This window comes from Netta rufina, assembly GCF_964035555.1.
Source record: "Netta rufina genome assembly, chromosome: 3".
In the NCBI taxonomy this organism is placed as follows: domain Eukaryota; kingdom Metazoa; phylum Chordata; class Aves; order Anseriformes; family Anatidae; genus Netta; species Netta rufina.
In genome coordinates this window covers 7,533,685-7,561,222 of record NC_140125.1, presented here as the reverse complement: position 1 = coordinate 7,561,222, position 27,538 = coordinate 7,533,685, and the positions used below count along the sequence as shown (strand labels likewise).

Genomic DNA, 27,538 nt, shown 5'->3' with positions numbered 1-27,538 from the left:
AAAGAAATCAGAGCGCCAAATGCAAAGTCTGACACCAGATAACTTACAGAACCGTTACTTATTTCCTCTCCTTATGTCTCGCTCCCTTATAATGCATGAAATACAGCTAACATCGCTGTGATAGAAAGAGTTTTCTCACAGAAACTCTGCTGCTGGTGACTGATTTTGCACGATGCTGAGTGCTCCTGTCTAGGTGCAGTATGACTTCAACTTCTAAATTTAGTTTAGATGGAAACTTCATCCTGCTGCTGAGTTAAATCATGCATAAATCACTGCTAGGTTCTACATTTTGTGCAACTCGTGTTTACAATGCCCATTTTTTACATACAGACATGCTAGCAGTCTTAAGGTTAACCTGAGAACATTTAAAATTGAAATAATTGTGTATATTTCCAAGAGTTTTCTTTAATTGTACAATATTTTAATAATCTGCTTATAGCCTGTCTGTTTTTGTTTATCTGGAACAAAGCAGCTCGCATGAGTAAGATAATTCAATTCAAAAAAATACATTCCCTGTAGATGTCTCCAATACGCAGAATATTTTGGTCACTGATGTTTTTCACAAAGGCTGTGTTCCTCTTTCTACACTGAAGCCATAATACTGTTCCTTGGGGGAAAAGATTATTTGATGTATGAATAGCCTCAGATTTTATTCTTTTAAATATTTTGTTGTAGACCTGAGCTCCTCCGGCCATTTCTGTTTCCACAAATCTTTCCCGCAAAGTATTAGTCATGCTCTGATTTCTGTGAAATATATTTGATGAGCTGAATTCCTCTAGCTGGCATAGTGGCTCAGAAACAAAACATAGCTGATTTCTAAGCACTAATATTACCCAAAGTTTGCAGCTCAGCTGCTTATCCAATCTTTCACTATAAACTTTGGTGGCTTATAAATCTTAGGAAAGATCTTTTCATTAAACCACCAACCATTAAAATAAAAATTCAGCAAGAAAAAAAAAAAAAAAGTATTTTTAAGTAAAATAATAAGATGAAGCTCTTCTTCAATGTGTTAGTGTTTTAAGAACTGGGCTTCTGGATTAAGCAATTAAACTCCAAAGTTCCCGAAACACACTACAAAGTCAACAGACTGGGAAACAAGAAAAACGAAGGATGAAATCAGAGCTCTGCTGAATCCAATGATGTTTCGTTTGCCTTTGGCTTTTAAAATACACAAATGTCAACCTCACTGAGAGAAACAATGCTGCTTGTGATTCAACACTGTCGATCTGAGAGGGGCATCAGCAGCTGCATCTCCCGTGTTCTGTTACTGCTCACCAGCAGCACAGGGCTGGTATCGTTTCCAGAAGAAGCTGTTCCATCCTTCTCTTCTCGTTCTCTGTAAATCAAATCTTCGTATGTAGTCCTTCAAACCCCACCCACCTCCTGACAACATAATCAGGTTTTCAAATTTCTGCACTAGGCAATTGCTATTCTTGCCAAGGAATACAAGCTCATGACATGCCCTCCACACAGCCCACTCCACTGCTGTCACTTCCTGCACAATTAGCACTTGCTTGCACATCCTTTCAGGGGTTGAGAGCCCCTGTTTAATTAACAGCAGCCTTGGTCGGAGATTACCCGGTGATACAAAACGGAAATGCCTCCATGGACACTGGGAAGGAGGGAGGCATTTGCAGAAAGACCTCCACTGAACAGCTCGCCCATAACGCTACACCTGGGGCAGGCTGTATTTAGCCTCTGTTCCACCCGGGAGTTTTTAAAAGATCTCTTTCTGATTTGCTTCCAAGTACAGCCTCATCATCTTGCTTTAAACATCACCGCTCAACCCAAACAGCTTCTTGCAAAGACATTGCAATCTTCCACACGGAAAGCCTTAACTGAGCAGGACAGACAGCATTCATAGCCCCGCTCAAGTAGGGCTGCTTGAAGAAGAAACTTGCACTCTGCGTGCAGAGACCTCTGCAAAGGAAGGCAGGCTCAAGGCAGAGCATCAAATGAGCTGCAAGGGGAGACAAGAAGGAATGCAGCGGTGCTGCACGTAGCTCCTTTATAGGCTGTCGATTTCAAGGTTTTCTGTTAACGATTGATCTCCGGTCTGTTCCTCTCTCTCAGCTTCCTTTCCAGGAAATATATTTGAGCTCTGCCTCCTTTTAGACCTTTTTTTTTTTTTTTTTTTTTTTTTTTTAAAGCAGGAAAACCCTGCATCCCAATGTAAACACCAGTTTCCAGTAAGGAACTCAGTAACAAACACAGTGCAATTAGGGGGAAAGAAACCTTATCAGGACACTTTACATTCTCGGTAAGTGACATGAACTTTGCATAAAGCTCACTTCATTAGTGCCATAACATGAACCGCTGCATCATTTGCTTATCTTCAGCTGCTGTAAATCCTCCTAGCCAGATGACAGAACCAGAATAACGTTAATTCCAGTGCTTCTCTGTCAGGTGGTGTCTTAGAAAACTGCCTTTCTGCAGGTCCTCTTTCTGAGATGTCTTCATTTGGTGTTTAGTAATTACGAAAGGAAAGCCAAAGAGTTATGCACAGCAACAGCTCGGTCACAGCAGCTGTATATCTGGTGTCAGTTTTCAGACCATGCAGAGCAAGAAAGCTCATTCAGAGTTCCAGCCCTGCCTTCTACATGGCTTTAGAAACTTTTGGCTTTCTCAATCCCAATTTCCTGGACTCTGACAGTTCCCAACAATCTCTCTCACTCCAAGAAAAACTAGCTAATGAGTCAGAGAGGCACAATTAGATTGAATTATTCCAGGTTAGGGAATTAAAATAAAATGGCATGTGATGGGGTCGTCGGGATTTACCTCCCAGATTTAGGGAAACAGATGAGACATGACAGAAATTCCTCACTGATAACTGAGGTTCAGCTTTACTGCAGGTCACCAGTTGAAAACAGTCTACTATCCCGACCTGAAAGAGATACTTATAACCACAAGTATTCTCCAATTTACAAGAGTAAATTTACAAAAGTAAATTGGAGCATTTTTATTTAAAAACAAAATGACAAGATTCATAAAATTGAAATTAAACTTTGAAAGGAGTTGGAAAAGTCATCAGTGGAGTGTAACTGTGGAGAGATCCCTCAGTAAAAACAAACCCGCATGCTGTTGTTAATGCGGTTTGCAGAAGCTCCATGCTTCTCCCCAGTTTTACAATATCCGTGCTATCCCTGCTCCACTGCAAAAAAACAAAAATAAAAATATTGAAGGCACTGTCTGATTTAGTGACTACTGTAAACACGCATTAGGCACAGATCCCAACATAATACCTATTCTGCTCCTTGGCTTTTATACAAAACACAAATATTTGCAAACACCCTCTATGCCATTCCTGCTAGCCTGCAGTTCATGAAGCACAGCAAAAAGGCTACGTTTATAGTACCTCAGATAACGTATCTTGATCTTTCACTTTCTGTAAGTCATCTCTTTCATCACCGAAACAATGTCAATAAATAGCCGTGCAGCTACGGAAGTACAAACAGCTCAGCCTTTAAATAAACCAAGAAAAACACGAAAACATTTGAAGGGAGAGTGCAGTACTTTGCAGGAAAGGATCGGATAGGCGGGAGGCGGTGTGATCTGCCCATCTGCATCGCCCTCCCAGCCGCTGCTGCGAGCACACAGGATGAGCTGCGTGGGGGCACCCGGGATCACACAGCCTGGGGCTTAGCTCTCAGGCACCAAGTGGGCTGTCAAACAGTTTCTTCTTTCAAGAAATACATTATAGATAAAGGAATGGAATTGCAAACAAACCCTAAACTGCGTGGGAGCTGATTACCGGTTAATGCAGGACCCTAAGCAGCGGTGCTGGATGTGTTTTGCTGAATCAAGCTGCCTTCAAGCAGGGTTAGGGTGATGCCGCATGCAGTTCTCAAGACGCAAGCCTAACGATGAAGAAACTTTTAAAAAAGAAATGCAGAGAGATTCACCAAAGAAACAGCAGGAACTGGGGAACCAAATCAAACTGAAAGTCACCCTGGGGGGGGAACACAACAGGTTTTCAGCCCTGCGAGGTCCCTAGTGCAAGTGTCCTCGGCGTACAAACGCTTCTGGTGCTACAATCGAGACAAAGTGCAGGGCTGAAAGTCTGTGACCAAAGCAAGTGGGCTCCAGGTATTTATTTCAGTGCCACGGCTGATGCCAAGTTGCCAGGTCTGGGCTGTGAGCTTACACCTCTGACCTCTTCCTGGGGCCTCTGTGGCCTGCTCATGCTTGCAGGGGCTGTGGAGCATTTCAAGAGAGGAAACACAACATTTACGCCGAGGTTCACGCTGACCACGACCTGTCTTTGTATTTTCAAGGAAAGGCAGACTGCACCTTCCCAGACCAAGGCACTTGGAGCTCTTCCTTGTGGCTCCCTGACATGTCAAGCTTTGCTTTGGGCCCTATTATTGCTGTTTTCATGCATTTCATCTCTCCCGGCTGCTACCCATTAAAATCTGGAGTCCTGTCACCGGTCTTCAGCTGCCTCTCCAAGAAAACTGCAGTCGCATGCTGATGTTACATTTCTACCAGGCTGGGCAGGCAATCGCTACCCATCTCTTCTATTCAGGAGAAAAAAATCATGAGTAACAGAAGACAGCCACATCAAAAAAAAATATTTACCACATTTCCAAAGGAGGATGTTTTAGACAGTACAGTTTATGCATTGTAATAGGACTCTTGGATTTAATATACATAAATGCACAAAGAACCCAAAAATTTAAATAATTGAAACTACTTATTTTAATGTAGCACTATTTCTAGTCCAGCAAAAACTAGATGATTTTCATTGATACCGACTATTTCATATAAGCAAATGAGCAGAAATATTTGCAATACATTTAAATTAATGAGTTTAAATAGCTCTCTCTTATGAAATGCATTTTTTTTTCCTCCAAACCTCCCTCGTGATGTTGTTTGCTAAAAATGCTCATCAGATTTTTTTTTTTTTTTTTTTGTTAACTTCATTCACTTCAATCTCACGCTGAAGAAATAAAATTTATTCTACATTTGTTAAAGCACAAACAGTCTCCGGAGCTTTTTATTATGCTCACAATGCATATATACAAAGAAATCAGAGCAGATGCATCAAGTTACACTGAAAGCAAACAAAAATAGTTGAACGATTAACAAGTGTCACTGGGCTGTGAGCGCTCAGCCAGCACTCTGCCCTCCCTCCCTGGTGTTTTCAAGCGCATTTAAACCCAGCGTCAGCCACTGCCCACATCATTTATCTTATTTCAGCAATGGGAAGCTTTGCAAACACAACATGCCATATTTCTTTCCCAGGCACAGTTTCAAATACTACTTTTGTTTGCAGTTTGTGTATTATTTTATCTTAGGTACGTACAAAGTGACAAGTCAGCCCATTTTTTGCGACGTGCCATTTCCTTGGGTGATATCCTGCAGCTAATCAGCGGCAAGGGCAACTTGGAAAAGAGTCACTGGGGACGTGCAGAGACCACTCGTGGTGGCTTTTCAAGCCAAGACCTTATTATTTGGTGTAAAATTAAAAGCAATCCAATCAACTCACTCTGGGTGACAGGAATTTTAAGGAGCGCTGCCATGTACCTCAAGAATAAATAACACCGAAATGCACATTTTTTTCTTTCCTTTGGTGATTTGCCTGTTGATTGCCTGTTCATTTCCTGGAGATATTTCTAAGCCCTCTACTTCCTAAAACCAAACAAAATCAATCCCCCTGCCAAACTGCAATCGTACACTGATGTGAGAGCAAAGAAATGAAAGCAAAAAGAAAACCTCGCAGCTTGGCCAATGCTTACAGCCCCAGCAAGAAAAACAATTAATTTATTTATTTACTTTGGGGTGAGCTTGCTCTGCCATCAAGGAAACTGGAAAACATGGTAAATATTGATAACAGTCCTATAAATAGAATTTGACTTTACACAAGAGCTCTGGGTTGTAGCAGCTGATACAAATGAGCTCCAGCTTTAAAGCACATGACGAGCACTCTACTGTAAACCTACTGGGTTGTATAAACAACTGTCAGTGTGGCGAAAGTGAGCCTGAAATCTGCTCTTCTGCTCCCTCTGTCCCAAACCAGGCATGTTGATTTAAGGGGAGAGCCAGCAGCAAGAACAACAGCACGATGCCCAGCTGGCCAGGCTGCACTGCTTGGTCACGCCATTCATTTTGGGACCCCCAGAAGCACTCCACCACGTGCACCCAAGGGAAGAAAGAGCAACATCCATCCGCGTCCACGCCAGGTCCGGTATTTTGACACAAATAAAGGCATGCTCTCCTCATCTTTTCCCTTGCTGTGCAAGGTTAGAATTCTAAGGGTTTCTCTCGGATTTAACTACAACTGAAATAACTTAATACCAAACACTTGTATATCACGTCTGACATCAGCTCCAAAAGAGAAAGAAAAGGCAATTTTTCTTCTACTCTAAATAATCCTCCAAACAGTTCTGAATTTACCGTCAGGATATAAACTGCATGACTAACAGGCCCAGTTACTGCTCAGGGGGAAGCTTCTGACAATGCTTTTACATTCTCATCACTCATCTTAATTCCGGACTACTTAAATAGAAATCTCCTCAAACGACGCCTTGTCTCCCAGCTCTCCAGTTCTGGTATCACACCTTTCCTGGACGTGCAAAACAAATAGTCGGTCATTACAGGTTTTCCTGCAGCAAGATTTCCTAAGCACACGCTGAGCGCCGTGATGAATCAGGCTCTAGGAGCAGGCAGGACAGCAAGGCATCTCCTCTAAGCGGGATGCGTGTGGTTCAGCCGCCTAATCCCAGCTCAGACAATTTGGTATCTGTGCTTGCCGGTTCTCATCATAAAACGAGCTCACAGAGGGTAACGTACGTACAGGGAATCTTAAATGAGGCTGAGTGAACCAGTATAGCAGTGTTAGAAAGGTGCTCAGGTTTGCCTTCCCTGCTTTTGTGGAGTTGCACAACTTCAGTCTTCTTGCTGAGTGCTGGAGCAAAGACAACTGAAGAGAACAACTGAACAATTATTCTGGGTATTCAAGCAGCTTGCAGATATGGGACTTCCTAGAGTCAATACAGAGAGACAGAGGCCTCTGGAGAGCAGCTCGAGGCTCCTACCCCAAAGCAGCACAGCCCATAGTACAAGAATCACCACCTTCCCTCTCCCTGGCAGCACCAGCAGCTGCAGGAGCCTTCGCTGGACACCCGCTTTCCATATTTCCAAGAACATATTTCCATCATTGCAAAGACCATAAAACTGCCTGGCAGTAACTGGGTTTCACCACATGGCAGAAAGCTAACAGAGATTGGGTAACATTTGTTTACAGCCTGATGAATTTTACCTTGGCATTTGTAATTAGCACAAAGAAGTTTTCAATTAAAGCAGAAAGCAGAGTACGTCCCATTCCAATGCATGGGTGTTTAAATGCTCTTAATCAAGCTAGTATCTGATCCCTAAAAAACAGTAAAGAGTTTCTTTTAATTACATAATCTGCAAGTGTCATGTACCAAAAATTAAATTAGCAATATCAAGCAATTATGATCAGAGAACATAAACCAAAGGAAAAAAACAAGCATCACCAAAAACACGACCAGAGCTGACCACAGCTTTCAGATTTTCTTTTTTTATTATATAGCTAACACCAAATAACTTATGTTTGCAACTCTCCCAACTCCAGCAAGATGTAGAAAATCCAGCGGAAGAAGTTAGTTCCCCCAGCTAAAATACTGACAGGAACATATCGGTGTCTGAAAACAGAGCTAAATCACATTCAGTGTTTCCTGCAGTAAGGGACAGCAGGAACAGCTCTTTCTAAATATGCACAAGTGGCTCCACTTCGAGTGCGGTGGGAAGCACGATGCAACGCTCAGTGTCTCTGTTAGGACGATTCGCATCCACGGACACGGCCCCCAGCTTTAGCAAAGCCAACAGTCATCACCTGCAAGGGCCTGAGCACAGCAGAACCCAGGGGGAAGGAAAAACTTTTTAGCTTAAACCACTCTACCAGGATAACCACATACCAGGATAATGCTAACGTTGCCACCTCTGCAGTGAAGGTGTTGGGTTTGTACCGATGAAAAGCAGAATCACTGCAAAGACCACGAGACCAAAATCTGACTGTGGGCCCAGCACAAGGCAGGTGGGAATTTCTATGCTGTCAGCAGCCTCAGCTCCCAGAGCGGCCGAGCGCCCAGCAGGCCACTCAGAAGGACAACATGGAAGGACAACTCCAAAATAAAACCTCGCCCATTCTTTCAGTTAAAACCAAACCTCTGCAGCAGCTGTGAAAATGATGTTCCTGTGCTGGCCCGTAAAACACAGACCCTCAGCCACAAACAAGCTCCTCTGCTCCCTTCCTCCTGTTGCTCACGTACTGACAGCTTCCAGAATTACCAAGCAGCAACAGTCTGTGGCTATGAAGAAAGGCTTACTGATATTAAAAACAAATAGATATACATATTTTTGTAGAAAAAAGATGACTGTCTTCCCTACAAAACCCCAGTGTTGTCTCGGGTGCACGTGAACAGAAAGAAATACTGGAGGAAAGACTGCTGGGCTGCAGCTCCAGGCTCAGTGCTGGGCGCAGAAGCCCTGGTAGATCCCTGGGGCAGCTTTGAGACGATGCACAGAAAGAAATCTTTCTGCTTATTGGGGCAAAGTACAACCAAACCGGACTAATGAGGCTAGCAGGAATCAGCTTGCCTTCTCACAACGCACAAAATGGGCAACTGATTTGGCAACTGAGTTAGTTAAAACCATACTGCAGCAATCAGCTGTGCCTCGGTTTTGATCTGCAGTGAAACGAAAGGAGCCTAGGTCCCCCCAAAAGCCAGCGCTGTCCTGAAGCTCCTGCTGCCCCGAGGGCTGGCATCTCCCTCACTGCTGGCACCGCTCAGCCCCACCCCAGCAGTGCTGCTGCTCACCTGCAGACAGAAGCATGGTTTTTAATGCAGCCATGGGGCTGAGGAGCAATCGCCCATTACTGCTCGGCAGGATCGGGCTCTCTGTATTTTGTCATTGCTATCAGCTCTCCTGACACAGACGAGTTTCCTGTGTTTGTCACAACCCACAGGTACCCATCCAGGTGTTTTGCTTTATGTTCCCTGAATTTGGTTTGGTTTTCTTTACACTTAACAACACGCAACCTGCTACCGTTATTTCTGAGGCCAATGTGATGGCCTTTTCCTGCTGCATTATGACCCTTCCTGGCATTACAGCTCTGCTTCTGCCGCATCATTAGCGAACATCATTGTGAAGCTCTTTATAAAACACATCCCAGCTACTGCATACAAATTCCTCATATAGATTTCTTCCTATGTTTCATTAATCTTGGAGGAGGGAGGTTAACTCAGAGCAACAACAACAGCAACAAAATCTGTGCAATTTCAGTTATGGCACTATCAATCCAGGACACGTTTCCAAACGGGGAAAAATAAAAAAGGCATTAGACGCACTGCCAACCAGACCTGCCGTCCGTACTGCACCCCTGAACTGCCAAATCCTTCTATCACAAAACTTCTTATTAAATCCCTGAGCTGGTAACACTTTTTCTGTATTTGATATTTGGACACAGCAGAGAGGTCTCATTTCCCCTGCCCTATATATATATATATATATATATATATATGTATGATTTTGTAATCCAGCAATTTCCCAGTTGTGACAAACTGTAACTTTGAATGCTATTCTAGAACCAGGACTAGATGTAACGTTCCTGCAGGTAAAGAAGAAATTCAGACCTAAAGCCCTCCCAGCTAGCCCATGGGGGGAACTTGCCTTTTCCAGTGGTCCAGCACAGCCCCTCCGCAGCCCCAGCACCAACTGCTGTTAGTACAGCAGAAATCAAACAACTGGATGATGATGTGTTGGTAAGGTAAGGGAATTGATTTTTTTTTTTAAACCCAAATTCCCCAGGTTAAACAAAGTAACTCAGAAGCTCACAAATGTAAACCACATGGAATGGTTTAAAAGAGCGAAACTTCATTTTAATTGATTACTGCCATTTACAACTGCATGCAAAGGTTTTCTCTGCTTTGTTCTGCAATTCAGTCAAGACTTCCTTAAAATAAAGCTGAACTTCAGTTAAGATCAGCGTTGAACCTGCCCTTTGTGCTCCTTCTTTCCAGGACACACTGCAATCTCCAAGCTCTCTAGTACATTTTCCATTTTTTCATAAGATCCCTGAAATTTCAGGCTGATGAAAATTTGAATCTACGCGATGTTTTACAAAAACATGAAGTTTTTCTACATACCCTAGGAAGAATGGCTAACTTCTGGAAATGTGCAATTCACGTACTTTCTTACACCACCAAAGGATGATTTCTGTTCCACAGAAACACCGTGCACGTTCACTCACAGGATTTCTCAGATTAACTTTCTCAAGAGGAACCAAGCCCTGATTTTTCTCATTTACAGACACCAGCCAAGCACACAGGACAGTATAGGAAGGACACTGGACATTACAAGGCTAATAACCATACAAAAGAAGACCCGCATGCAGAAGATAGCCCTCGGTTCTGTCCATATTCATCTCTAGTGCACATCAGCCACACCAAGGAGGGGCTACAGCACGTCTGCCCGCTCTGCCTTGTACTGATAGAAACGCTTCTCCTGGGGAAGGATGTATCCGCAGTGCACTTGCTAGCCCGAAAAACCCTGTGCACTAAGACAGAGAGGTGCAGCTCGATCTTAACACATGGTAATTTGTACCAGGACTACGCTGCCCTTTTTTTCCAGTGCATTACCAGTGGTTAAAAAATGAGTAAGCAAACCTTTGGCCTCCTTTAGCACTCCACACGTAACCCTTTTGCTCCTGTGTGCACATGCCCGCGTATCAGCAAGTGTCACCGTGCCATCCCCTTCGCAGGAAGCTCCCTGCAGACGGCTCATTAACACCCCAGGAGTGGAACAGTGCCTCAGCTCCCCGGCAGCACCAGCTGATAATTTTGTTTATTTAACCAGGATTAGGCTGTGAGGTGACGGAGCAGAGAAAGCCAGAGATGGGGGATCTGTGGCCGACACAGCTATAAGGTGTTTTGCTATCACAACAGAAATATGACCAGGGTTTATTTAATTAATATTGGAGTATGCGTATGCCCTTAGCAGGCAGCATATACCTGTTTATAGTTTAAAAAGAAATGGTGTGGGGCTTGTTGGTTGTTTTTTTTTTGTGTGTGTGGTTTGTTTTTTGAAGAAAAATACTACTGCATTAAAACAAATGATCAAATATGTGTGTATATATATATACATATATATATATACACGTATATATACACACACATACAGACGCGCTTGCCTCCATCTTCTTATATACCCACACCAGACTAGAGCAGAAGAAAGCAGTTTCATTCCTACTTGACCATTTGGAAACCAGTGACATGTATTCAATACGAGTATGTTGACATCATCACACTGGAAATATCCACAGTCTCCAATTTTCCAGTTCACGTGGGCTCTTAGCAATTTCCACGTGAGCTATCTTACCTGCAGTTACATCCCACTTTGGCTCTGCAAACCAATCGTCCCCCTGCAGGAGCGTCTCCTGGGACGCCCGTGTCTCACAAGCAGCAGCCAGGCACCTGCCAGCTGCCTTAGGACACAAACCAAGAGACTGAAATGCCACGGTGATGAAACCGGGATTATTTGTGGCAGGGGCTGTAGTTAGTTTGTGAGCAAGGCTTTAGCTCAGAGCCAAGTTTCCTCCCGTTACTTTCCCTAGACATCTGCACCGGATCACAAACCCATAGCACGTTAGGCGAATGTGTGATTTTTACAGCCAGATGTGCTTGGCTGTGAGACCACGAAAGAGCTCATGTAACATGGCAGGTAACGAACTCTGAAATAGCCAAGTGTGCTAATGGAGTTGAAGCAAGCTTCAATAACTTCAGTAGCAAAGAAAACTTCTCTGATGACTCCTCTGAATCTCCTCAAAACTCAACTCCTGAAGCTCGGGGACACATTGCTCAGCTCCTGCCCTTCACCTAAAAGATTTGCAGGCAGGGTTTGACGCCCACCTCAGCACACAGCCAGCTGTGAGAAGGTCTTCACAGTTCTCCTCACACGGCCACTCAGCTCCCAGCTATTTATGAGGTACAGATGCCATGGAAATTCACCAAGCTGGTTTCCAATAAAATGAGGAAATTTTCACCATTTGCTCTAAACAACTGCAGAAAAATGTTTCTGCTTTGACATTTTTCATTTGAGTCTGTTGGTTCCACCACTGAAGCTTGAGGGTATTGCACTGCCACCAAATCTCTCACTGGCCACAGAGCTCCACATCTGCTAACATACGTACTTTAATATTTATGAAATATTTCTAGATGTAGATATCGCTCAGAAGAAAAGAGTGGTACGACTCAGTTATTTAGCACCCTTACATTTTCCAGTGAAAAATTCTGGAATCCTTTCCCATATGAGCAACTCATGACAGAAGTTAAATGAAGCATTTTTTGTCCTTATAGAAAGCAAGATTTTATTTATTGTTTTCTGTATTAATACTGCGCTTAGGAACCCTAACTCACGAAACAGGACTTTGTTCTGTTTCCCAAGGCTTTTTAATCTTAGTGCAAGTCAAAAGGTCACGTGTGGGTATGAACCCACAGGAGTGCAAGATACCAAACAGATACCAGGCAACGTTGCGAGGCAATGGTAACATCTTAGCACTGCTAAAAGCACCTCCAAAATAACCGTACATCATCCTAATGATATTTAAATTGTGCCAGCCACTGCAAAAATGCCTTTCGTGGCACTTTACTGAGCTTTATCATGGCTTGCAGTGGGCGGGTGTGTGACAGCCCTGGCTGGATGTCCCCTGCTCGATGCCACAGCGGCAGCCAGGCTGCAGCCACCTCTGCTCCTGCAAGCCCCAGCACGTGGTAGGGGAAAGCAAGAAGACAAATTTAAACCTTCCAGCCAAAACAGCACAGAGGTGATCACGATCTACTGTGTTACTGCAGCCAGGAGACAGAAAATATTACCTTAGCACTGAGCCTTGCATCTGCATGAGGCACATGCTCAGTTAAGTGATGAGTTCATGCCCTCCGGTGTGCTACTCCAATCTCCCACCGCTGCAGTCTCAAAGCTCATAAGAGTGGTTTATGTGTGGATTTAAAATAGTTTTGGAGTATTACGTGTGCCTGAGAGCACACAAAGCTGTCTTTGTCAATCTCTCTTCATAGTCACATAAAAAGTCGTACTAAAGAAGAAAAAATAGATGCACTCAGCATGCAGGTTTATTCAAAAGCATCTTCAGCAGTAGCATTTAAAGCACAGGCTTACTGACACTTACTGGTGTTCTCAGCAGCTCAAATATCATGTATTTAATTGAGCAGTGTCCTACTCTAGCTTTTAAAATTTAAATGTCAGGTTTTAAAATCACATTTATAAAGTATCTTTGTGCTTTTTAAACTACGGAATTTCTCATAATGTGCTTTGTGCTATGTACTTTGGCATGGAAGTATAAAATCAATAAATGCTTTATACATATAACAAAAGAAAACATAAAACCAAGCAGCAGAGAAAGCTAACTGAAACAGTCAGCAAGCAGGAAAAAAAACAAAAGACACCTTTTTAGCAATGATTCATAGTGAAAGTCTTGGACAGAAGCCTGTGCTTTCTGTTACACCTGAGTGTTAGGAAGCGGTGAACGCGATGAACTACCAGGCAGCGCCACGTTTTACAGCCGGTGATAAGCTTCTGGAAAGGTCCAGGTCCCTAAGGGCCAGAGGGTTGTAAATAAAAGCACCCTCACCCACCTGGATCATCCCGGCAGCACAGCGGGACGCAGATCAGCTCAGAGGCACGAGCAGCCAAGTGAGCAGTGCCCGGAGGCAGAGGAGGAATCTCGGCAGGCTTCAGGGCGCAGGTGCAGCCCGCTGGTGCCCATCCACTCCACTGAGCAGCCACCGTGCTCAAGACATGCCTTGCAACCCAACGAGGCGTAAAGAAAGCAGCTACTGTGCTGCTGCCGAGTGCCCCGAGCTTCCTGTGTGCTTTCAGGAAGCTTGGCTCTGCTTCCAGCATAGCGTGAGGATGGTTCGAACCGTGACCTTTTTCCAGGTGATGGAGAAGTGAGGACCTCCTGTCCACACTCCCTGGACAGCAGAACTGACAGCCTCGTTTTTGGAGAGGCTCCTTCCCAGAGGTTGACTTTCAAAAACAAATTTTGGGAGCATCTCTGTAATAGGGAGATTTGTTTTCTTTTCCTGAACAAGCAGCGGGACCTGGCCATGGGCAGCAGTGAGACGCTCCCTGAAAAGGAAGCCTGCACCGGTGGGGGAGATGTGGAAGGAGGAAAGATGCCAGCTGCCAGCAGGAGAGTGGATGCAGAGCTGCAGGAAGGGGCAGAGAAGGGAGCTGGCTGAGTCAGGATGCTCTCACAGCTCCTGCACTCTGCAACATTGCTGCTGCTTCCATTTCCCCATCTTGCTGCTGGGACCACGTGAACGCTGTGCAAATAGCCCCCGCAAAAATCCACCTTACCTTTCCTTAATAAAACTCAACCTAGAGCAAACGATCATGTAATTTACTCTTCATTACGAAAAAAACAGTGATGTAGAGGAACAAAAACGGGGAAGGGGGAAGAGGGGCGGATGCCTGAGATGTCATTGCTACACCTAAGGTGAGTGGGAAGCGGGTGAGCTGCGTGCATATTCCAGTTTTATTTATTTTTGGCAGAAATAGAACATTGCTTAGGCATAATTTACATTAGAGTTTCTAATTTAATACCAAGGTTATTGAAGGAAAAGTGACACGCATTTATCAGTGGATAAAAATAACAGCAATACCAGCATTTGAGACAGCGACAGAAAGCGACAGAAAGCGTGTGCTGCCAAGGCCAGGCCTGCTGCTCGCCCCTGCGGTCCTGCACTCCACACGGGCAGCAGCAGCCTTCTCCGGGGAGTTCACTGAGTGGACAACATTGAAAATGGAAAAAAAAAAAAAAGAGAAAAAAAATAAGAAAGCAACCCACAACTGTCTGCCATTTGCAGTCTGATCCCACATGCAGCCTAAGCAGGTTATTAAACATGATGGAATTGCCCCAGCTCAGACTTTATCATAAAGAAACGAATAAATACACAGCTTTCAAATGTGATCAGAAAGACAGAAACCTCTTCTGTTCTGCTGGTAAGGGAAGACCAAAAAACCTGACCATAAGATTAACGGACTGCCAGCAAAAATGTAAGTTAGATACCATAAGGAAATCAACTGACATAGGTTTACTTTGACAGGCTCTTGTCATCGGACTCCGAAATTACGAGTTAGAGCTTTATTCCGATGTAAATCAATCTTGTGTTACCTGTGGTTTACTTTATTTGCATCTGTAATTTATTTATTTGCATACGTGTGCTTTGAGTGAGTTCAAGAGTCCTCCTCTCACGTTTGCATATTCAGGCAGTAAGCTCAAAAGATGAGAAATGTACACGAGACCATTAGCAACAGAGCAGGCAGCAGCTTACTTTCTGGTCACCTGCATAAATTCTACCCAGAAGCCAGTAAAACCCTCCCGCTTCTCACTCAGGGTAGTGGCCACAGAGGTAGACACAGCAAGGCAGCGGTGCTGATAGCTCCAAGAATTCAAATAAAGCCCTGATTTCCCTGAGAATCATCGGATTTTCTGTTGCATCATTACTTAGACATTTTTCTGTCGGTTTTCCTTGTCATTTGAGCCCATCTATCTGAGCGATTTTCTCTTTTCCTCTGCAAACGGGTTACGAGCAGCTACCTCTTGGCGGTGCATTTTTAAATGAAAGATGAGATAATCCTGAAGCCGTCGCACTCTAGCTGAGGATTTCAGGAAAACCCACCAAGTGCAGAGGCTGGTGACAATACCGTAGTAGCTGAGGCCTTGGTAAACTTCTGATCTTAAGAAAGCTCAATCGTTTTCCTCTGCAGAGCTTTCTCCATTAAGTGAGAACGTTTGGGGCAGGGGAGCTGAGAGCGTTTCTGGAAGTGGGGACGACACGCTGTAAACATTTTGGCAGAGAAGTGATCCCATCATTCACAACTTCCTCTCCTGCAGGTTCCAGAGCATATGTCATTTAAAGAAACTCATCTCCTGCTGAATGATTTATGATCTCTCTGAGGGAAAACATACTGATGAAACGCATCAAAAGTTTTAAATGCGAACATTTGCCATGGGGTTATTTCCTTATTCCTGCCAACTTACCCTGATATTTCTTCTTGCTGCTAAAAACACTTACACAGTTGCATTACGATTTTAGTTTCCATAGAAACTGTTATTGGCTAAAGTAAATACGAGATGGTAAGAAGAGTGAGTTTCTTAGTCCTGTGAGCATGCTGGAGCAGCACGGTTTGTACCATCTACCCTTTCCCCGGTCCTTAATGCTGCAGGAGGGTATTTTGCCATGGTAAGACTAGGGACATTCTCCTGAGTGGCCCTTCCACACCTCTCAGAAGGTGTGTGGATGCTCAGGGCTATTTCTATGTCGCTTTGTACAAAACCACATCTCTCTGCAGCGCTCAGTGCGTTATTTTATTCTGCAGACCACTTCACTGGACTTTACGAGGGGAAGCGCTGGGCTTCATTAGCCTGCACGCCAAAACAAGGCTTGAGAGGGTGCTACCAGGTAACGCGTGAAAAAGAGGAAACAAACAATTGCTTCATCGCAACTAATGGCTTCCACATGCCTTCAGCGTGTGTAAATACCAACGCCGTGAGCCCCGAGCACCCTGGTGCTGTGCCCCTGTGAGGCCGGCCGCAGCTCTGGCCACCTGAACGCGGGGAGGAAAGGCACGGGGCGCTGCCAGCTCGCGGCGGGCACACGCCGGCACGTCTGCCGAAGGAAGAAATGAACTGCATATTAATCTCCTGTTCTCAAAATTTCTCTTCTTCCCCTCCTAAATGATTCTAATGCTTACTAAAAAGGCAAAGTCCTGATAATCATCGTACAATTCCCTCACTTCTTTATAAATTTCATTGTATTTTGAATTCAGGCTCTTCTTCTAACATACACAATTAGCGAGTCTTTTCTTGTTCTCCTCAGAACATTACTTCCATTTATCTTCTCATTTAGAGATCCGCAGCAGCGCTCTGTACTGCTGGAGATTTGCCCTTTTTCCAGAGAATAAGTCCTTGCATGGATATTGCGACGAGATGGAAAACTCTGTTATCACTTCTGAAAATAGCAGCCGAAGGCAGAAGGACTCACACTTGACAAAACGTGGAAAAAGAAGGCAATGCTGAAACTTCTGGGTAACACGGGGTCATTTCAATACACAAATTATTGATTTGGGGATGGAGAACAATCTTATCCCCCACCTGTTACATGCTTAGGTACCTACGGAAGATCTCCCTTCTGTATTATTAGCAGGGATCCTAGGAAAGACAAGCAGGCTTATTTCCATACACAACCTTTAATCTTCATTCTCTACTTACTTTGCTGTAAAGCCATCCTGACTCCCTCCCCGAGACTCGCAGGGTCTAACTGCTACCTAACTCTCTACATCTACCAATTCCTTTGGCTGGGCATCTGAGGTAGGATGGGGATTTGCTGAAGCCACCCGAATTTGTCTCAGCTTCCCAGCCTTGGGTGCTTTTCTGTCGTTGGTTGGTTTTTGTAAGGAGAGGACACTGCCCGGATGCACGCAAGCTTTGAGTACCCTAAAAAGATGAGCACAAATCCGCTGTACAGCCAGAGGAGCTGAGGTGGGACAGCCCGGACCATCGTTACCGCCAGCTCATACCATTATGGCCTTGGCTCCAGCACCGTCATCTAGTGCTGCCCTACTCTAACTGGTTTCAGCCAGCCCCCCTGGACAACTATTGCTATTTAGGGACATAGTAAAATAGGATAAAAATAGGATAAAAGAGAAAGAGTACAATGCTTTCTAAATAAGAATAAGGCATTTGGCTGTTTATCCTTCATTGATGAAAACTCCTCCAGAATGAAAAATCATTACTTTTTTTTTCTTCTTACAATAGTGCCTAGAAGATGCAACAACAAAAACACAAGAACAATCACAAAATATGTGCGTCTTCATTTATGGAAAAATATTGTGAAAAGCAAATGCCAACCAACAAGGCTGAAGGAGAAGCTAGCTGAAAACCCCTTTGTATTTCTGTTTTTCAGAAATTACGAATGCCAACAGTTGTACAGAAGGTACACTGAATGCAGCCTGGGAACAGACTCTGTTTCCAGCCATCAAAAAGACCAAGAGCGTGGCAGATTAATTAAGCTAACCAAAGAAATGTTCCTGCTGGTTAATATGGCAGCTTACGGGAAAGAAGTGTGTATTCCAGATGGTGGAGGGGAGGAAAGTTTGTGGGGTTTTTCTGGTAACAAGGGCTGCTAATAGACCTCCAAAATCACTCCTTGCTGGTGGTCTCCCTTAGCAGCACACCTAACACGTTTGGGTAGCTTGCTGTGGGTGTTCTTAACCACACTGAAATTTAGTTTCCTATGAAAATAAAAATGAATTGCATTTTTATACAATGTTGAATAGAAGAGCCAAGGATTATTGAAGATGACACTTCTTTCTATCAAAAGGTAGCACTACATCAGAAATACACTAAATGAGGTTGAAAGATTCCCATTAACTTCTCAAGTTTTTAGTGACAACCCACAGATGAAATCCACTCCCTCTTACAATTCTCAAAATAGATTAAAAAGATTTGCACAAACTGGCAGAAGTCCCCTAACACAGTATAAAATTGTCTAATACTACAGGGATGGGGGATTGGCAGGGGAATCAGGAGATAAATCACCTAAAGCTCTTGTTTTACAGTGAAAGCTGTGCCGACGCACTACAGCACGCCGTCCTTTCCATCTGGCAAGGCAAATACAGGAAGCAAATGCCCCAGTCCGTGATGATCCCACCAGCCCACAAGAGATGACCTTCTGGGACAGCTAAGAAACGTGCAAGTGGTACCACAGCGGGGGGGAGTAGTTGTTTCTGAGGCTGCTAAACTCTGTTCCTGGTCTGCAGCTTAGACTGGAGGCCGTATTATAGGGCAAGATGCTCAGTGGGTACCTGCAGAGCACAGCAGAGCCGCCCCACTGGCACAGCTCCGATTCATCATCACAGTACAACCATCGGGTGCACTGCGTTTGCCATACGTCGAGCAGGTTGTGAATGACCTCTCCGCGTGCTACCTGAAGGCAGCTTGCTTTCCTATGTGGGAACCATCCCAAAACAGCGTTCATTATTTATGCTCACCTGAGTGCTGGGGTGGATCCATCTGAAAGTCCAGCTGTGGAAAAGGGCATCTAAAACCTGGGAACTCTGGCGAGTGTCACCCAGATGTGGCACTGCTCTCTGAAGCCCATAGACCAGGGTTTTTACTAGAAACCTCCACACAATCAACAAGCTGCTACTGCTTGACTTAGAGCCAAGCCTTCCTGCTGCTATTCGAGTTTTGTGTTTTCCGTGGACAACCAGGGCTCCTGTAACACTCGCTCACCTGCAGGCAGCACTCCTTTGCTCAGCCCCACAGCGCAGATCAAAGCACAACAGACACGACTGGCCCCAAAACGAGCATTTTGCTTCACGCCACTTGCAAAATCCTATCAACAGCCAACCCAGGTGCTGTTCCCATTCTGCCCACACACAAACCCATGACAAAAAGCAAACCTATTCACACAGGTGGTGCATTTCACCCCCCTAAAAGTCAGGATTTTCTCATACCCTTCATTTAATGCCTCTGCTGTCAAATCCATAACGTGTGGTAACAAAACAGCCTTTATGTAACCTAATAAATAAAAGTCACCAAGGCAATAGCTATGCATAAATTTTAGCTAAAAACATTTTGTTAGAAGAACATGAATGTCCTCTGTAAAGCGGGTAGCATTTTAAAATAATGTTCTAGCCATTGTTAATACTTTATTGCTATTCATCATAGAACCATTAATCATGGTGAACTCATTTGGTATTAATGTGGATGTCATAAAGTACTTCTGCTGCATTTCAATTATAACTCAGCCTTTAAAACGCTGCCAACATTACATGAAAGCTCTGAAAACCAAATTTGAATAGTCTGTTCAGAGATAACTACAGTTATGTTCTGGCACAGAGAAACCACCTTTTCTACCCCCAGGCGCTGAGCAGCCCCCCGGGCAGTGCCCTGGCCCAGGGCTGGGTGCGAGGAGCGCAGCAGGAGGCTCGGTGAGGCTGCAGGCTCCAGAACTGCCCATTTCCCCCTGGGATGAGGGCCGGAGACGCATTTCTCCAGGGTGCTTCATTCTCCCAGGCTCGGCAGCAGCTACGCAGCAACAAGGCCATGCTTTCAGGACACTGTAAGGGTTTCTTTTTCTCCTATCGTTCCTGGGATGCCCCCCAGAGCACTTCTTCTTCCAGAGCTGTGCGCTCCATTGTCGGTTTGTTTGGTTGGGTTTTTTTCCTCTCTGATGTGTGGTTGCTGTCCAAACAAAACCACCACAGAGTACATATATCTACAACCTCCTGTCTTTAAAGACAGCAAGGGAGTACGCAATATATCAGAGACGACCTAGGGGAGCTGATATCCTGACCTCTCTACAACAGTTTAAAAATAAATATGAAAAAAAAAAAAAATCCTTCTGGCCTCAAGAGGCACTGAAAAAGGAAAACGAGCAGGATGACATGCAACATGGAGCTCAACAGCCACCAGCTCCTGGCCATCAGGGAAGCCAGGAACTTGAGCAAATTTAACTGTAGCTCCAGATAAACCAGGGTTTTGTTCATTCACTGTCAGCAGAGCTTCCCTCAGCAGTTTTTACGTAAGGAATCAGTGACACTACTCAACTATCACAACGCTTCTTATCAGAAACTGTGATAAATGAAGCAAAGACAAAATGTTTCTTATTAGCAACGGAAACACTTAATGAAATAAATTCTTGCATGGAGTTCCCATTCTATTTTCCTAGGTAGTCGACGCAACAGGTAAGCATACAGCAAAACCGCCTACCTTGGGGGCTCTGGCATGTTTTCCACATCTGGCATCTTTGACGAGACTGATATCTAGCAGCTCCGTCTCCTAGAAGGAAAAATTACAACAAAGGTAATTAAGACATCAGTCAAAAACTTTTGCTGTCTACACACATCTCGGAGCTGACAGGGGTTCACCCGTTTGCAGTGACTCCTGTCCAAACTGAGGGCAGTTTTGAAGCATGCTGCATCGTGCTTAATCTGTTCTAAAAGCAACACTATGCCTCAGACACACAACTTAGTTTCCTTCAAAATGTGCATGTCCCCTGATACAGAGAATATACTGAAGCTGCATTAGTCAAGTTTATTTCCCAGATCACTAAATACCAGCTGCTGTGCTTTTTTTTCCCCCTTCATTTTAATACAATTTATGCTTTGTGATGCTACAGTGAGAAAAAGGTGTCACTAAACAGAAAATCCTGTCTCTGTGATAGAAAACCTACTTTATCATGGTCAGAAGGTTTTGAAAAGCCCACGTAAAACTCCCACAGTGTTACAAACACAATGCCAACGTGTCCCAGTAACTTTGCAGTGCTTACTGAAAACCCTGTACGTTTGACAAGCATTTCACCATTCACACGCTGCTCCCCAGCTCTCGGTGATACAACAAACACATGTTTTTGGAACAAAACCGGCACATGATGACAGCCCTGTTGGGCAAGCTCCTGTCCTCCCCTACCCATGGGTCCCATCAGCAAACTCCTGTCTCCTGGGTGCTCTCAGTGGTGCTCCCCCAGGACTGGGGGGAAGCATCCAGCCCTCTCCAAAGGTGCGGCGCTCTGATCCCCTACCAACGTCACCTCCCCAGTCTCATCCTGCAACACAGCATTCGTTTGCTGATGCTGCTGCGTTGGTTCTCGCTTCGGTGCCTCGACCTCTGTGGGCACGGCCAGTCTGGGAGGAGGAAGGGGGCTGCAGACCGTCAGGGTGCGGTTCCCTCGCTGGCACACACAGCACATAACCACCTAACGGCACCCAGCTTCTCCCCCAAGCGATGCGAACCGTTTTGCAAGACACAGCCAGGCCATCTCATCTGACCTGGCATTACTTGACAATGTTCAAGCACGTCTTAATACTGTCTGCCTCATTTACACTAACTACAGTAGTTGGACTAATAGCCCGTGCTAGCATGGCTCAATTACGTACTAAATATAGTTTAAAAGTACTTCAGCAGGAATGTGACCACGCTGCAATTAGAGCTGCACCAGCTCAGAGCATTTCAGCCTTCCAGCAGTTCCTGCAAACGCTGTGCAGAGAATGGGGTATCTTCTGTGCAGCATAAAGACACTTCATTGTTTAATTCCAGTGGAAGGAAAAAAGATTTTCTCATGGACATACTATTTTGCCATGGATAACTTTGCAGCCTTATTTATTTTTGATTTTATGGGACCCATTGCTGCAAAGCTCTTGCAGACTTTTGCTGTCTAATAAGTCGTGAGCTTCCCACACACGACTTCAGGTTCACAACATCCCCCTCCAGCCCTCATATCAATCCCAATTCTCTCCTGTATAGTACCAGATGAACTTGCATGACCGTTTTTTCCTCCTTTTTATCTAACCTGTTTAGGGGAAAGTTGGACTTCTGTCATCTTTATTTTTTGATCATACTTGCCAGAAACAGGAAAAGGTGGTGAAAACTTTCAGGGGTTAGGAAGAAGTCTAGGCAGGGCTATAAAAGGGAATATTCTATAAACCTCCTTAGGAAATGACTGGAAATACACCAATACACAAGGCGTGCATATACAAGTACTCCTCCGAGAGCTCTGCAGCCCCTCGCATTCACGGCTGACTTGGCATCCGAAAAGCATCTCTACAGCTCTCCCCGATGCAGCTCAGGAGCATCTCATGCTTTGTGAACCCAATTTTTACATCCAGAAGCTGCTCTTACTTCCAGATCTAAACTCTTCTCAATCCATCGTCCTTCCACCTGACAGCAGCACAACAGACACAAGGAGATTAGGGCAAAACTCGATCCTCTGAGTGCAGAAAAGGCCCGAATGCACAAAGGTCTGGGTAATCCTCACTGGTCAGGGAAATAACTGCAGGAGGAAAGGCTATAATCTGTAGATAGGTGGATACAGAAGGCCATTCGGATACTGGCAGAATGGAAAATGATGGCATGAGGCAGGGCTGCACTCAGGTTTGTCTCACTCAGGGCAAGGACTGAAGCAGGAAACTGAGTTCTGACATAATTACGGGGAGGAGGAGCAGAGGACACTGCACAACAGGCAAGGAATTGGAAAGAAAAAAAATAAAAAAGAAAAACAAACAGGGACAAGAGCCAGATTATTCTGTGAGCATAAAAAGCAAGGGAAAACCAAGACAGGGCAGAGACACGATGCCAGCCCAGAGACCACACAGTAACCATGCCGCGGGAGGGAGCACGGAGGCGACAACACTTCAGCGTTACGGCCCGTGAGCTCCACGAGAGCGAACACACGTCGCCTGGCTGCCACAGACAGCAGCACGGCCTCTGGGGTGAAAGGCCAGGGCTTGTATTCATCACAACAAATAATACTCGTGCCCCAAAGCAGTCTGCAGCCCACAACGAAGTGCTCTACAGAAGCTATGGGCACATGCGTGGTGTGGCATGAAACTAAGACTTTGCAGACTGAAAGGACTGGCAAACACCACGATTTTTAGCAGTAAGCACTAAGATAAGTGAAATATGTCAAAAAAATGCATCTTAAACCATGATGGTGAACCATGCAGAATGAACTGCAAATGCTTTTTTTTTTTTCTTTTTTTTTTGGTTGGATTGATCTGGGCTTTTAGCTCTTAAAAAAATAAATAAAAAAAAAAATCATTTGCTCAGTTACAAAAGTGAAAAGTGTAACTAGATCTCCCCTTGCACACACGTAGACAGACCCTGCCAAATGCAATAGCACACGTCAGGAAGAACATCCATCTTCTGGCCTCGCTGTTCTGGTTGCTCTCTGTTGGGTTACCTCTCTGAGCAGGTTTTATAATCCGACCCATATATTTATTTATGTTTCTATTTGACAAGAGCATTTAATTTTTGAGGAAGCCACCATCAGATATCTGACAGGAACGGTCCAGCTTCCATAATTAGATTTTGTATGTATGTCCTGGCCTGCAGAAGCAAGAGCCTGGTAGTTTAGAGCCCAGGCTATGGCAGCTATGCAGAAGGGAGCAGGATATGCACCCCCATAAACACCTTTGCAGGCAGCATTCAGGGGGCTGGATAAATCAGAATTCATAATGTGCCATTTCTTAGAAGTTCTTCAGTTCAAAAATCCCAAACCTCCTGGAATCCCCTGACCCCTGGGCGCTTGCTTTCATCTTTCACTCAACTAATTAACAAGACAGAGAAAAACTTCCTCCCAGATGAGAGAAAAGACAATTTCCCTAATCCCCTATTACAAAGTGTGGACAGACGTCTGTAAAGTGCAAACAGGCACAAGCAGGGGGCAGAGAAGGTCCCCGCTTCCTGTGCAGCAGAAACGTCCGTGCCCTCCTCTGCTTAAGTCAACGGTAGTTTTGCTACCTCGGCGTGGGCTTGGGCACTGCTTTCTGTGCTGCAGGAGGCACAAAAGCCAGAGCAACTGAGAAAAAAACAAAACAAACAACAAAATCCTGCACCAGTCCAACTTCTCCCGGTTTAATGACCTCCACTCACTGCTCTTGGGACTTACTAAGCTTGCAATAGAATAACTCTTAATGCAACTGGTGGATCCCCTTAATATTTTATAATACGTAAATTCCTGAGAAGTGAGTTATTAATCCTACCATGTTTGTTTCCAATTAGCAGCTGAGACAGAGATGTATTCATATAGGGCCCAATTGCACAACCTCACTTTTATGGGTGAGCACACGCTCACAAAAGCGATGGATTGCGCAACCCTCAGTGACTGCTTGAGCACTTATAATTAGCCCTGTCTGAATCTAATAGAGTTACACCAATTTGTACCAGCTGAGGATCTGGCTCACTCCTATTTTAAACTGCCCACAACGATGCCAAGTGAATCACGCTGTCTTGGGAACTTGCTCGTGACGTAGTGCCAGCTGGGAAGCAGGACTCCTCGCCGGCCTCGCTGGAGAGCTCTGCTGAAGAGCCCTCGGTGGCACAACAGGCTGAGAGCAGGATCAAGTGTCCTACACGATTTCACAAAAACTATGTCAAGGAGACAGAGCAAAAGCGGGTGTGCACTGCGACAGCTGCAGGGGTAGGCCAGATATCTAATTGCTTTACTTACGTCCCGAACAAAAATAATTCCACTCTGCTCAGAGTGCTCGCTGTGGCTGAACAGTCAGGCGGTGCTTGAACCCCAGCTCGTCCCACCTCCATTTCCACATCCCTTCTGTCACCACGTCCTTGGCTCGCGCTCGGTTAAACAGCTCCGCGTGCTGCTGTGAACCCCTGGATGGTGCTGCCATGGCCATTGCAGCGCAGGGATACAGAATCACTGATGCACAATAATTAAACTCTGAACATTCATTTTCCTTTGCGCCCAGGTTCAAACCTGAAGAAGAAACTGTGTGCCTGAAAGTTTGCCTGCTTCTTCTAAACGTTACCAGCCAATCTAATAAAAGATACAACACTCTGCCTTCAAAGTTTGCATCACGCAGTCCTGGCATAATAAACTTTGAAAACCCAAGCCCATTATTTTGTAAACAAGCACCGTTAATGCTGGTAGATGGCAACATCTGGCAAAAGTTTTCAAAGGGAAAAAAACATTTTTGCTGAAGCAGACTTCCCACGAAAACTTAAACAGCCCCATCTTCTATTGGGAACAGCTAATCATAATGAAATGTTTCTTTAACATAGATTCCGTTTTAACATTTTCTGAACATGAAAGCATTGAACATTTCTTGAGCAAAAAAAAAAAAAAAAAGCCTGTTCAGTTCTAAACTACATTTTTATCCTGCGTTTTTTAAATGTTTAAAATAAAAACACAACTGACTATAATTTCCTTATAGCTTGTTAGAAAGAAAATATTAAGGTCAACGTTTGAATCTGATTTGGAACAATTACAAGCTATGCTAAATAAATATCTCCCTATACATTCAGACTAAGTATGTAGGCAAACTCAGTAATTTACAACCATTTATAGAATAAGCCTCATTTAGGTTTCAGAGACTTGACAGTGTGCTTATAAATCAGCCACGCTCAAATTAGTCCAGGACTGAAATTTTCTGCATAGATAGAGAGCATTTAGCACTAATTTGGAAAGGCTGCTTTCACAGGTATGTAATCCTCCTGCTAAAAATATATAATTTTTCCTCATTATCATTAAGAATAGATTAAATAAAACACAGCAATTTGTCTCCTCATTCCAGATGAGAACTGGAAAAGGAGAAAGATTTTAAAGAAACCTGCACTGCTGGCTACAGGAACAAAAAGCAAGACTTCCAATGATGTGAACTGGAGCTGAGCTAAGGCTGTGCTGTGTTTTCCTGGAAGTCCTCTTACACAATTCATAAGCTGCATCCTCCTAGCGAGAGACGGTCCCCGAAGAAGCTGCCTCCATGTTCCCTCCTGCCAACGCACAGCTCAGTTATAGGCATTACAAGTCAATGGTAAATCTCTCCCTGACAACAGCCACGTCTTTCTCAGCATAAAGCTGTTCTTCACTAGTTCTAGGTATTTAATTCCCTTCCCACTTGCTCCTTCTAAGAAGCCACTGAAATGAATTCTGTTAATGGTATAGCTCACCAACTTGCCTGAAGCCACCAGACCTCTCCCAGCTCCTCGCGTGTGCTGCCCTCCTCACAGGGGCATGAAGAGGGTATGAAGTAGCAACCACCATGGATTTATTCCCTTAAACAACGAGTAAAGTGATGCACCTCTACAGTCACCAGGAGGCTGATGGTGGATGACCTCCCCCAGGGAAACAGTTCCAAAGGGTTCAGTATCACAGGGAAGAGAGGTTTTTTTTTTCAAAAAAACATTAAACCAGAATGACTGCTTCCCACCCAAACTGAACTATCTGCAAGCTTCAAATTGAGGCAGACTTCATCAGGGTGGTCAGTAACTGTTCTTACCTCAAAAACAGTCAGAAGACCTCAGCCCCTGCAAGGTGAGAGCTAGTACTTATGATTCGACCCAACTGCTCTGGGAATGAGCTCCAAATGGTCCTGCAAGTGCCAAGTTAAACGACAGCCCTGCTGAAGGGCCTCTGCAGCACTCCTGGAGAAGAGTCAGACAAACGGGAAAGTTTTCACTGTCTTAGTAACGCTCAGTGTCTCGATGCATCCCTGGAGACTCGAGAAGAGCAGCATTTTATAGTACAGGGAAAATAGTCTGTCGTTTGTATGATGCACGGGGCTATTAGTGAAAAAAATGAGAAGGAATTTTCACGCTAAGTACCCTTTTAATAATGAAAGCGAAACGAGCCTTCTACATCTATGCATATAGCTCTTCGCTGCTTCATTAAGGAAAATTTCATTTACGTGGATTTACAGACAGTGCCTAACCAGTCTAGAAACTGGTGCACAGATTTCACAGCACAACTTTTAGTGCCAAGGAAATAGTCACGACGCAGAAAAAGTGCGGCAGTAAAGATTTGCCACCTGCCTTCATCTCAGCAAACAGCCAGCGTCAATGGATGAAGGGCGAAGCAAGGAGCCAGAGGGCTCTGCTCAGTGCCTCAGACTGAAGTCGTGTACTTACAAAGTAACACGCTGGGAAAAACAGAAAGTTTCCCAAACAACAGACAAGACTTCAGTCTGC

At 44.5% G+C, this 27,538-nt stretch overlaps 1 protein-coding gene across 6 annotated transcripts in view; it reads right to left on the bottom strand.

Annotated features, from left to right (window-relative positions):
- The window catches only part of PLCB1 (phospholipase C beta 1), a 374,969-nt gene that overhangs the window by 257,978 nt on the left and 89,453 nt on the right, over nt 1–27,538 (bottom strand). For all 6 annotated transcript variants that reach the window (XR_014618326.1, XM_084284914.1, XM_084284915.1 and 3 more), the window contains one exon: nt 20,825–20,893. Coding sequence is in view for 4 of the 6 variants with exons in the window: in XM_084284914.1 (XP_084141040.1) it covers nt 20,825–20,893 (69 nt within the window). In the remaining 2 variants the exon portion in view is untranslated. The remainder of the gene's footprint in view (nt 1–20,824; nt 20,894–27,538) is intronic.